Consider the following 13,026-nt stretch of genomic DNA (forward strand, 5'->3'; position numbering starts at 1 on the left):
ACCCAAGCATTGCGTAATCAGACATTCTTGTGTGGGATATCTGCACGAATTAATGACCGAATGTGTCGGGTTTTCGCAAAGTACTTTACAGTTTCATTTCGTTATCTGAATATCACTAAATTGCTGAAAATACAGATTACCGTCTATAATAATGCAAAACATTAATTGTTGACTATTATGCAATGCATAACCCAGTAAACCAGTATGATGTCCAATAATGCTGAATTACAGAAATAGTCTAAACCACTTTGTTCGTGAAATATGGTGAAGCGCTGGCAGACTGTGTTAGTTCAGATGTTACGAAGTTGCCATATTCCATCTGGCAAACAAAGGAACTCGTAATGTGGTCTGTGTACATTATGTGCAAATAAATTATGTGTAAATCGTGACATTTATGCTACATAACGGTATATGAATGGCGTAATATTTTGTAAAGAAATTTGTCAGCGCCACCAAGTATCTCAAATTACAGGCTGCACTAAATTGGCGTTAAATCGCTTTGTAGAGTTTGAGAGCGCTTTCTGTATCATCCGTGGTTTTGTTGTAGAAAGCGCGTAAATGTGAATGTGAATGAGTGTGTGAATCAGTGATGTACAGTACGTGAACGAACGAATCTTTCTGAGAGAACCTTTGAGCTGTACAGAGCATACTGAATCAGGACTCAAAAAGATTTGTTTGTATTACGTCCCCAAAATGCGAGCTGGTCAGCTACTAACTCTCCTAATCATTATCATCCATCCATGAAGAAGCCTATCACAAAACTGCATCAGCAATACATTCATGACAGCAACTAACCTCTGGCTGGGCTGACAGGACACCCCAAGCCCCTCCCACTGTCCGGCACATTAAAACGGCTCAGTGTCGTCATTGTCAATGGTGACCTGGACCGTAGTAATCTCTGAGTCTATGTACTGTTGACAAATTCTCAGTGAAAATGGCTCGTTCAGACCCGAACGACTCATTGACTATGCTGACCATGTTGGACAATGCAAAAGAGCAGTGATTCTAGTTAGTCGGGGGTTACTAACTCGAGAGACTGGTTACAAGGTTCCAGTACACAAGTCAGTTAATCAGTTCACTGTTCACAAGTAGACCACTTCATCAGAAAAACGTAAAAGACTCATTGATTATGCTAATTATGGGACTTGAAGCTCATGCTCGTGACCCAAGTTAAGTGCCTTGTCCAAGGGCTCACAACTTTGGTTGTTGGTCCTGGAAACCAAACCAGCGACCCTTCGGTCACAAGCCCAGTCCTCTAACCTCTAGACCACAGCTGCCCACTAAAATAGACTGATATTCCAAATGGAACATTATATTTTTTATTCAATCAACATAATGTATACAAAAACACACAGTAAGAATGATCAAACACAGAAGTAGGCCTAAAAATCTAACAGTCAGTCAGCATATTTTCCCACTTGTTTTAAAATTTGGCAAATACAAATATTCAAGAGCAAACAAGCAAGGGAGAAATTTCTAGAAGCATTCTGTCAGTGCGGAGTGGGACACCTCATATTCATGATTCAGTTTGCAGGTTATGACGTCATTACACAGAGAGTAAATTTGGGTAAGATTCAGTATGTGGGTTGTTAAGTGACATATTAACTCCTAAGAACAGTTACTTTGGAAAATACAAAAAAAAAATGGCGAAATACGTGACAGTTATGATTTATCAAGCTTACAGCTGAGCACTGCGCTACTGCCCTTTCCCCCTGATCTTACACATGTATTACAATAACATGTTTAAATAAACAGATTTTGGAAAAAAACAGTAAATATAGCCTACAACACAACTCTATGGAGAGTGATGGTCTGTACTCTGTTCTAACAATGGCTTTCTTTCCCTTATTCATAGACATTATTTGGCTCTAGATGATCATGCCACATATTAGTCATCAGTTTCCACATTTACCAAAAAAAAAAAAAAAAACCCACAACCTTTATTACATTCCCTTTAATCACATTTCAGTGTATATTTTCCCTCTTATAATTACTCTTATAATCACTTAATGTCCATAAGTATAATAAAATAAAATCTCTTTAATCTAAAAGGGTTTTTTTTTCAACCACAAGGAAATGATAACCCTCAATATTCCCTGTAAACAAATTATATTTTCCCTTTTAAGATTGTTTATTAAACTTTTCAACCAGAGGTTAAAGTGCTTTTTCAAATGGGATATTCACAACCAAAACAAATGTTCCTGTAGATATCTAAACTAAATGTACTTTTGGGTGGAATAATGTTTTTTTAAGGCACTACTCTGCAATAACAAAAAAAGAGAGAGAGAGAGAGAGAGAGAGAGAGAGAGAAAGCATTTAGACTAAGTCCTCAACAGCTGGTGGCCCCAACAGCATCAAAAGTAGATAATTAATATTGCGTTACGCAGTCAGTTTCACCTTGGTGTGATTCGAGTGAATAGCCAATTAGTTTCTAAATCTAAATGTGTATTTTGCTTTGATGGTGCTCTGTAAAAATAGTATCTTTGTAAAAATGCTTGTTAGTCGCTATACAAACTGGATTGGTTACAGTAAGAGAAGCTAGTTCTGAAATGAAAAGGGAAGTTTTCAGAGTTAAATGTTTTCTTGGGGGGGTCAATTCATTTTCAGCTCAGTCAGTTTAGAAAAGCAGCGGAGACTGACATCAGCTCTTGCACTGGAAAAACCTTAATGTGAACAGTGGGCGGAATTCAAAAACAACTGAAGTGATTTCTCGCTTTCTCGTTCCTTGTTTTGACTGAACTGAAACTGAATTGACACAGGAAGGCAGCAGCCTTTGTGTAAAGCCTTTAGTACCCACCATGCCTTTCAAAACAACATTCTTTATCCTCCAATAACAATTATTTTTACTAAGGTACAGATGGACATTCTCTTTGGTAGGGGGGCTTCAGAGAGACTGATATCCATCCGATCTTCTTCTCCTACTGATCAGGTACGCGACAACCACGATGAAGATGAGAATGAGAAGAACCACACCCACTGCAATGGCCACAGTGTAGTTTGGCTGGTCTGCTTTGCACAGGTCGGCTGCAGCGTGAGGAGAAAGACAAAAAACAGAGTATGGATTAATTCCTTGTCGTGTGTGTGTGTAGCTGTAATACTAGGTGCCAAGCACTAATTGGTCACAAGATGGCACTAGATGAGTGGATTAACTGCTCTCTACAGCACAGAAGAATTAGACCAATGACGCGGTGCCAAGCAACCTGAGTGAGTCATATGTAGAGTTCTGAAAGCATGTGAATATAGCAGTTAAGTTCAGAGTGTTTAAGGTCATGGGAGTTGATACTGTGTGGTGTTTAAACCAAAAACAGAGAGAATGTGTGTGTGTGTGTGTGTGTTTTGGACAACAGTGTGTTTGACCAATGCGGGCAAAGCTGTCCTCCAATCCCATACATTTGTCTTTATGAGTAAATGGTTATGATTTAATAACCAAATAAAAGCCAATTTAAAACCAATTTAATAACCAAATAAAAGTCCTGTTTTAAATACAAGAAGTCCCTTCTACATGAGCTCTCGGTTTGTCTGTATATACCAGTTCTATCAGAATGACTGTCAGTACTAATGATGTAACTGCTGTCTAATAAAACAAGTAATACTCCACTGACACAGTTACAGCAAGAGTAATAACCCATTTGTTATATCAAGCAATATGGGAACACAGCATAAAGATACACACCTGCAAAGAACAAAATAAACTCATGAAACACTTACACATTAAGTTATCACTGGTATGGTTATTATTACAAACAGCAAAGTAAAAACAGAGAAAAATCCAAACCAAAAATAAAATAAAATTTAAAAAAAGGAAATTCAGCCCTACTCTTAAATTCTATAGAGAGCAGAAATGCTGGCGGTTGTTATGTTGGCGCTGTAAGATGGAAATGAGTATGCAAACATGCACTTACCCTTGCCAAACTCGTATCCTCTGGTAAAGTTAAAGGCCTGTAGCTGGCTCTGGGAGAACTCCACATAGACCCCATCACCCATGAAGACAGACTCGTCCTTGCAGGAATAGGAGTGACCCACCGTGGTGTTGAACAGTGTCACTGAGTCATTTTTGCTTTTCACGGTCTGTTCTGCAATAGCAAAAACGGCATGATGGTTCCTCTCCACATTTCGTTTGTATCAGCAGTTGCATTATGATTTACATTTATGTACTTACTACTTATGTGTATATAAATACCTCATGTACCTTATTAGTTATGTATATATGAATATTTTAATATGCTGTTGAAGTGTCCCTAAGCAAACAGATGAAACACCATATGGGACCATGGGACCATACGACTGTTGAACATAATATTTCTTACTGAGACGAGAATACAGAAACTCTAACTGTCAATCACATGTGAATTTTTGTTGGTTTGTTTGTTTTCTCTTCTCTTTGAGACGGTATGAGAGGTAGAGAGGTATTGTTTTCTGGGGGGGGGGGGGGGGGTGTTCACATTCTCAGAACCATGTGCAGCGAGTTCATGGAAAATCACTCTTTTCAAACAGAGACCTCTTCCTGCACTGATGAATCGGAGTACTGTGAACGTAACAAAACTGGATAATCTGGATCGCATCAACTGTCTGTCCTTTCAACATTATTCTGGCCTTGTTAAAAAAAAAAACAAGCATACATATGTTTCTCATAACAACAGTAAGATCAACTGAATTGACTTTACCGGACTATGTTTTGCTCAACCAGTCTGTCTGCATTACTGTTTTATTTACACAGCGTCTCTTGCTGCTGATCGAAGGTCAAAGCATCATCATAAAACTAAACAACACGCACAACTGGGTTACTCGAACAGCACTTACTGCTGAACTCGCCAGATCAAATGTTTGTTTATGAAGCCTGTATATCAGAGGGTACTAAAAACCACATGGGTCAGAGTTAAAAGGGAAGTCCAAAGTCCCACATAACAGATGAAACGTTATGATACGAGATGTGGTTGTGTAAAAGAGAATGGTTTTTAAGCATTCTGATTATGATGTGAAAACATCAGGTTGTGTGGTAGTACCTCCTTTCTTGAAATTGGCAGTAACGCTAATGTCCAAAGCGTTCAGATACACAATCTTTGTTTTATCACTCTGAAAAAAAAAAGGAGAGAGCAGGAGAGAGAGAGCGAGAGAGAGAGAGCAAGAGAGAGAGAGAGAGAGAGAGAGAGAGAGAAATGTATGAGGAGAAACATTCACATAGCTGCTAAGAGGAGGCGTTGCATTACAGGAAATCTGATTCACACCAAAAAAAAAAAAAAAGAAGTTTAAGAAAGCTCACAACCCTGAACAACGTCACAAACCTCATCTGTAGCAACTCATTCAGTTAGATTTCACTTTCCTGCTAAACAAACATTTCACAACAACTGTAGAAATTACACACCTAATAAAAACCTTGAAGAGGATTATAAAACTATAATCACAATATTTTGTTTCAAATATGTCTAATTATATGTCTGTTAGAATCTATATTGTTACTAGGGAGATATAAATAAAGTAAGAACCTGAAATTATAGCATTCAAATAAACGACTGCCTCACTCGTTTCAAAAGTTCCTTTTTACAACTCTAGCAAGCCTCACCACAACCCTACATGTCTGGAGCTGTTGGTTTTAAACTAAGCAAAGATTTGCGCTAAACTTTTGGTTTCTTTTTCAGTTTGTTTGTTTGTTTGTTTGGTTGGGTTTTTTTCCTGTGCTCTGTGGCTATGCATTTCACTGTCCTTTTCACAACATGAAAAAACTCAATCGGGCCAGCAGTTAACTGGTTTGCATAGTAAAAGCCTCAGTTGATACCTACTGGACTTAAATCTAAAACTCTTGCTACTTTTGTATTATTTTGTCTATTGTTTGTTTCAGTCGCCACGTGTATATGTTTGAAGAAGAACGGAGGGAATGACAAAAAACAAAACAAGAAACAAAATACAAAAAAAACAAAACAAAAACAGGACTTCTGTATTGAGGGTCATGCGATGAACCTGACTCTGCTGAGGTAGAGGAAGTGGAGAACTCGTGATCAGGAAGTGATTTAAGCCACATGTTGGTACAACCAGAAAGTCAAGAACAAGTCAGAACAGTTTAAAAAAAAAACAAAAACGTAATCCTTGCTAACAACAAAGTAGGACAATGTTCCTTTCATTTGTTTGGAGTTACATCATTAACAAACAAGACTACTGAGCTTTCATTGGTTACACCCATAACATTAATTAGGAATAAAATGTACATGTGTATTTTTGTATACATTAAACGAGAGACAAGCACTGGGACGTTCTGAGTATAACACATTTCTAAGACAAATGCATTCCGTTTCTTTCACTCCATACGATTTATCATGTGCAGTTAAGTTTGATAATATCAACACGACCTCAATTCCTGCAGCTTTTAACACACGGTTGCATGAATCCAGGACGCGTCAGACTGTTTTTTCCCCTAGCACAGCTCCTTACCCTGGTGAACTTCATCAGGATGTATCCTTCCGCGAATGTAACGTTTAGGGAGGCCTTGGGTTCCATGCATTCACCAGCAGATTTTGTTTTATTGGGCTGAATGACAAATTCACCATTACCCTACAACGACAAAACAATTTGTCATGGTTATAAAGGAGTGCAGAGATTTTAAAAGATGCTTCAGAGAGAGAATATGTTTTTAGAAAGACACTTTAACACCGAAAACAAAATATTTCCAAAAGCTCTTCCGCTGTTTATAATGTGATGTTGATAAGTCTAAAGTGACTGCATGATGCGAGACTTCTTGGTACTTGGCCACCGATTGTGATGAAGTTATTGCTTTTTTTCTCTTTAAGCACTTGTTTGCAAGTGGTAAAAAAATCCTTGTAGTTATTGAAACTGTAAAATTAAAAACATCTTTCTCTTTCTCTCCCTCTCTCTCTCTCTCTCTCCAAGTTGCTTGTGCTGTGTAATTGCAAAAACTCCTTTTGTTTAACACTGGCAAATCAAAGCAAGGGCATTTATTTTAATCAAACCAAATTTAAGATAATCTTTTCTGGTAAAATGAAAATAATCACCTGGGAGTTGTTAACCCGAATCTTAAGGGCTGCGTAAACCATGACACAAAGGTGGTTTTTTTGATCATGGACAGTGTAATTTCCTCTCAAGTCCTTAGGGGCAGGAGTTGGGGCCCCTGTAGTTGTAGTTTTTGCCGTGGTTGTTGTTTTTGCTGTTGTCGTTGTCGTACTTTTTGCCGTGGTTGTCGTACTGTTTGCCGTGGTTGTCGTACTGTTTGCTGTCGTTGTAGTACTTTTTGCCGTAGTTGTCGTGCTTTTTGCCGTAGTTGTCGTAGGTTTTTCCGTGGTTGTAGATTTTGCCGTGGTTGTTGTTTTTGCCGTAGTTGTCGTAGTTTTTGCCGTGGTTGTAGATTTTGCCGTGGTTGTTGTTTTTGCCGTAGTTGTCGTAGTTTTTGCTGTGGTTGGCGTAGGTTTTGCTGTGGTTGATGAATTGGAAAATGGAGAAGGTGGGGCCAAACTTGCGGGTGGCTTTCCATTATCATTGTCAATACTTTCAGCTGATGTGAGTGCTAAGGAAAGAGAGTTGGTGATAATTTAAAACAGGTAGAAAGGCAGACAATGTGGACAAATTTAAGATTGTCGTTCACTGTAATAGGCTATATATCGGTTAGTTACGAGACGTTAAAACACGTCTTGTTTCCTGCTCTTCTTTTAACGAAACAACAGGATCTTTCATTTGGTGAACACCAACCCAAGCCCTGGTGGGATGCTGATGCAAAGCTAGCGCGCGCGCACACACACATTCTCACACACACTCTTACTCATTATGAGAGAGAGAGAGAGAGAGAGAGAGGGAGCGAGAGAGAGAGAGAGAGAGAATGTGAAAAACAAACAAACAAACCAAAAAAACAAAACAAAACAATAGAGAGCAGTTTTGCCTGTGGATCGAGAAAGGGAAATTTGATTCCAAACATGAAAGACACGCTTTAACCAATGCAATTCTGCAGTCAGTTGGTTTTCAGCAACTTTTCAAAAGTTCTCCTATTAACAACAACAACAACAACAACAACAATAATAATAATAATAATAATTTCAGACAGCTGAACAAGTTAGGTATTCGATTCTTCTCTATATTGATCGCTCAATGGTTCGACAAAGCAGCGAATGCATTTGAGCAAGCGCTCATAATTTAAGGAAGTGCAAAACACCCTGTCATCCTAGTAGATCCGCACCTCGAGTGTCACGAGGGGATTGCAGTTAAGAGAGTGGAAAAGAGAAGTTGGTTTAACATGGCAAATATTCCTAAATTTTTACGCACTCGGTATTATTTGAAGTCGGCAAACAACAGCGAAACATTAGATTTTGCTCCCGCAAACGCTAAACCACGTTATGTAAATAACTGTAATTGACAGGGAAGAATGGAGGGGATAGTTCACAGAGTCAGATTTAAACAAGGCTATACAGTTTCTTTTCACTTCTCCGAGGGAAACACCGCTGTCTTTTTTTTTTTTTTTTGCAGAAAGCCTACAGTTGTACGGCACTGGCACACTGCCCGACCTTCTCCTCGCAAACCGAAACTTTAACATCATACAACATCCACTGACATTGATCATTTTTGTTCAGGAATCGACACTACAAATTTCTGGAACAATGCGCAAAGTTTCAACACAAAATGTCGTATATACGACTCTCTGTGGCTTGGAAGGAAAAAATGCCTAAAAGTATGCTAAAATTTAGGAAACTGCCACTCCTTTGCAAAACTGCTAGGCCTTACATGTTTTTCCACAGCTATGTCTAAATGCCAAATTAGTTCGAAAAAACTTACCCGTTGCCAGGACGGCTACAACTACCAGTATAAATCCACTTCTCATTTTGACTGTTCCGTCCTTGTTGAAGCCCTGTTAATCCTATGTGAGTGATGTGTCGTCGTGAACACGGATGGCAGGTGACTTGCAAATGGTGACCTGAACGCAGCTGCGTCCCCTCATGAAGCACCAGAAACGAAACTAAATTATGTTGGTTAGGGAAGTTGAATCACAAATCGGCCATCCCTCGATAAATGATGTTGCAAGCATGCAAAACTTCAGCTGGCCTGGTTATAGGATGTGGAAATCCGACCGTCGCGCTAATAATTGAAGGACCTTTGAAAGGAAAGTCAACGGAAACTTTGAACAACAAATAAGGTTCAACTCATGTTACCGCAATGATACGACGGTGCTTAATGGTCTTGTTTCACTACAAACGAAAGTGTTGTTGGGGGGCGCTTATCCTGTTCCAAGAAAAGAAAGGAGAATTTTGTTATCAGCGATGATATTTTAAGGAAGAACTAAAGTTTAAACCGTCGATGCCTAAAATACACGTTAAATGTCCCGTGACACTATCATTATATAGGCAACGTGAATCTTGAAAGTTTACTTTTGTAGGTACAGTTTAAAAACTATCGTCGTTTTAATTTGACAATGCAGAGCTTGCTTAAACAGTGAGCTTTAAACATCATTAATGTAACGTTTAAAATGTTACATATCGCTAACGAGCAGTTTTGGAAACTGTTTGAACAGCTTTCTATACAAGCCATTCATGTGACAAGAAAGAGGAAATAAACTATTACCCACCCATCCCCTAAAGTAGCCTATACGCTTAACAGTCACTCAGAAGTGTGATTAAGATGTGGCTGAAGATGTGGTTCAACGGCAGTTATGATGTCTACCATCCGAATGGGAGCTACAAGATACAAAGATACAAATCTGTGGAGTTTTGGCAATGGTCAGTGTCCTAACAACCGCTAACACTTCGTGGTTATCACACACTGGCAAGCATGACAGACTGTCACGGGGACAATGACTGATTTACTTTAGAAAAAAAAGTAGGTTTTTTTTTCTTTTCTCGTGAAATAAAAGTCATGTTGATCGTGGGGTTTTTTTCTTGCTGATGAGGCAAATACCCTAGCAGTCCTGTGATATCCCGTTGAGGAAGTGGAGGTTATTCATCTGTAGTATGACTGTCGCATACGTAAGATGTTAGCGAAACACTCTCGGGCTTTTTCAGCAGTGATCTCACAGGTCAGTTAGGGATAGAACTGCAAATGTGAAATTTACTGTATCAATGTGCTTTTGTGGCCAATCCAAGCAAAACGACTATATAGTAACCAGTAGTCATCTTTGGAACTTCGGCCCACTTCCTGTGGGAGCAATTGAGTGTGAAGTGTAAATTAAACTGCTCATCAGTACTCATAGAGGATACTGTACTAGTGAGAAACTGGTTTGGAAATTTACTGAAGACACAGATAACATGTCAATGGCGGGTTAAATTAATATAGTTTCGAGTGTTTGAGTTTTACATCATTTTAGTAAATGAGCATTTGGGTGAAAAGAAAAACCTTTAAGAGTTTTTGACGTGATTTAGATAAACTATGAATAGTAAGTTAGTGAAATGTGTCTTTTATATGTTTGAATGAATGCATATTAATTGAGCAAGGATATTTCCAGTTTCTTAACTGTGAAGCCAAGAAGTTAATTCATACATTCATAACATCTAGCTTAGATTGCTGTAATGCACTATTAGCTAGATGCCCTGCCATGTATATAAACAAGCTTCAGATGGATCAGAATGCTGCGGCTAGGGTTCTTACAAGTATGTAAGGAGGTGTGAACATACTAAGGCTCTTAACGGTCCAGCCTCCTTGTACCAGAGTGACCACTTAGCCATTTACAGCCTGCTCCACCCTCTTACATCACAAAATGCAAGCCCTCTTTCCTTTCCGAGAATGACAAAATCTACAGTCGGTGGCAGGTGCCTCCCCTACGTGACTCCTAAGCTATGGAACAGTCTTTCAGCTAATGTCTGGGATCCTGACACACTCATGGTCATGGAGTGTTTTTGGTGATCTGAGATGTCGATGCTGTCTCCTCTCTAATTCAGATGCGATCGCTCAAGTTTGTTGACAATGGAATGGAGAGTTGTTGATGTCTCAAGGACCCCAAATGGCTATGCAGCCTGCTGCCTCTCCCCTCTCTTTTGTTTTTTTTTTGTTTGTTTGTTTTAATGCTGCGTTAATTAGAGTTCCTGGAGCACTAGTGCTGCACTTGAATCAGAATCAGAATCATTTTAAAACATCTCAAAAACTCTACCGTGTGCCTCAGTTTGCATAGCTCTCTCCTCCCTCTCTTCTTTCATCTTCACTTCTCTGCCCCAACACTGGGGAATCTATTCTGAGGTCTGCAAGGTTCCAGTCCCAGGCATCTGCTCCCGGCATGAGGCTTATATACTTCTGTCCCTCCTGCCCAGACCTCCTGCAGGCCCTGTTCTGAGCCAGCAGCTGCCCTGTGATGCTACTCAACCTGACCGTGAACCAAGGACAACCTTTCCTTTATAGCCATGCCAAAACCTCAGTTTTAACTATAGCAAAGCTAATCATTCTGATATCACCCAGAACTTCTAGAACCTTGTATATTGACTCTTTTATACTGTGAACAAATCATATACTGTAAATAATTGTGTAGACCATTGAATCTGTTTACCCTGGACCCCTACACTGTAAATGTATTGTATGTGCCAGCCAGAGGATGATGGGCTCCCCCTGTTGAGTCTTGGTTCCTCCCTAGGTTTCTTCCTCCTATTTACTTCATTAGGGAGTTTTTCCTTGCCACTGTTGCCTTAGGCTTGCTCACTGGGGGTTAGGCACTGATCTCTGTAAAGCTGCTTTGAGACAATTTTTGACTGTAAAAAGCACAATACAAATAAACTTGAACTTGAACTTCATTGGTTTGAATCATCTAATTCAGAACAGGAATTTGAGGCAGTGACTAACTGACGTGTCCAATGTTAAAATGTTTTCACACTTTGTAACATGCAGTTAAAACCATATTTGTTCCACTCTGTCAGCTCAAAGACTATTACACTCTACTTAGGTTGCTTTGCACTCCATGGTTTTGTTATTAGTCACATTGCCACACAGTTGTCATTGCAACTGCTGACTAAGCTCCATTTTGGTCTTTGACCAAGACCATCCTCTGTCTTTTGAATCATAATTCAAACCTATATGCCTGTTGTGGTTTTGGCCTCCTATTTTTTTAATATCCCCACTAGTATTAACTTCTGTTTCTTAATGAACTTTTATTTATTTGTTATTGTTAATGATATGTTGTCATTTTTCTGACACAGAACTACTCTGCAGTTCCTCCAGCCACATCTGTTTATCTGTGAAGTCTCTAAAACAGACAAAAGGCTCAACTTTCAGGTCAAAATACAATTTCATCCTGTACCAGTCTTCATTCTTGTTTAGTAAACAACGACTGATCAAAACCAGGGATATTCCCTCTCAGTGGTTCTTCCTTGTTTGGCACCAGAGGGAGGTTTTTTTTTTTTTTTTTGGTCCCACAGTTTGTCATAGGTTCCCTATCTTGAAGTTTCAGGTTTGGCATTTGGATTTTTAAAAAAATTTCTCTGTGGAAATATCCACATCGTCAAAATTACGAAACAAACAATACTAAATTCATCTGATTACAGAAGAAAAAATCCCATTCTGCAAAAGTTTCTGCTTACTTGCCAGCCATATTTTATTTACAGTAAGGCTCATTGCAGTGACAACGGTATACAGTAAACCAAAGAGAGTTCCTTAATTAATGATTTCTCAGTTCATAGGTGTCTTTTTTTAATAGCATTCTTCCAGATATTATAAACAATCAACCCGTTGTGCAAAGTTTGACGTTATAATCACAGATGTAGATAAACAGTTACTATGCCAACAGCTAACTAACGAACAGAGTGAACGTGTGTTTGCATAACAGTCTTATGATGAATTTATGGACACTGAAGTAGGTTTCAAGCTCAAGTTCCCCTTACAAAAAGCTGCACTGTTCATTTCAGTTCATAGTTTTGCTGTGTCATCTTATTTTCATAAAACAACGTAACATATTTAACACTTCATGTGCTGATTTATAACAGGAGGACTCAAAGAAAGATACGAGAGAGAGAAGAAGAAGAAGGGAGAGAGAGAGAGAGAGCAAGAGAGAGAGAGAGAAAGAGAGAGATGCTGAGAGATTTATCAGTTGAGAGGATGAGAGATACAAGAGCTCTCGCTTACAAC

General features: G+C 38.9%; 1 protein-coding gene across 1 annotated transcript; it reads right to left on the bottom strand.

Annotated features, from left to right (window-relative positions):
- Nucleotides 1-1,309: 1,309 nt before the first annotated feature.
- On the bottom strand, nucleotides 1,310-9,040 carry cd68 (CD68 molecule). The gene is made up of 6 exons (XM_030779816.1): nucleotides 8,767-9,040; nucleotides 7,002-7,510; nucleotides 6,424-6,543; nucleotides 5,004-5,073; nucleotides 3,903-4,073; nucleotides 1,310-3,024 (listed from the first exon to the last, which is right to left on the bottom strand). Exons 1-6 carry the CDS (start codon nucleotides 8,810-8,812, stop codon nucleotides 2,885-2,887), a joined length of 1,056 nt encoding a protein of 351 aa, XP_030635676.1. The 5' UTR covers nucleotides 8,813-9,040; the 3' UTR covers nucleotides 1,310-2,884.
- Nucleotides 9,041-13,026: the final 3,986 nt, after the last annotated feature.

This window comes from Chanos chanos, chromosome 7 (genome assembly GCF_902362185.1).
Source record: "Chanos chanos chromosome 7, fChaCha1.1, whole genome shotgun sequence".
NCBI lineage: Eukaryota > Metazoa > Chordata > Actinopteri > Gonorynchiformes > Chanidae > Chanos > Chanos chanos.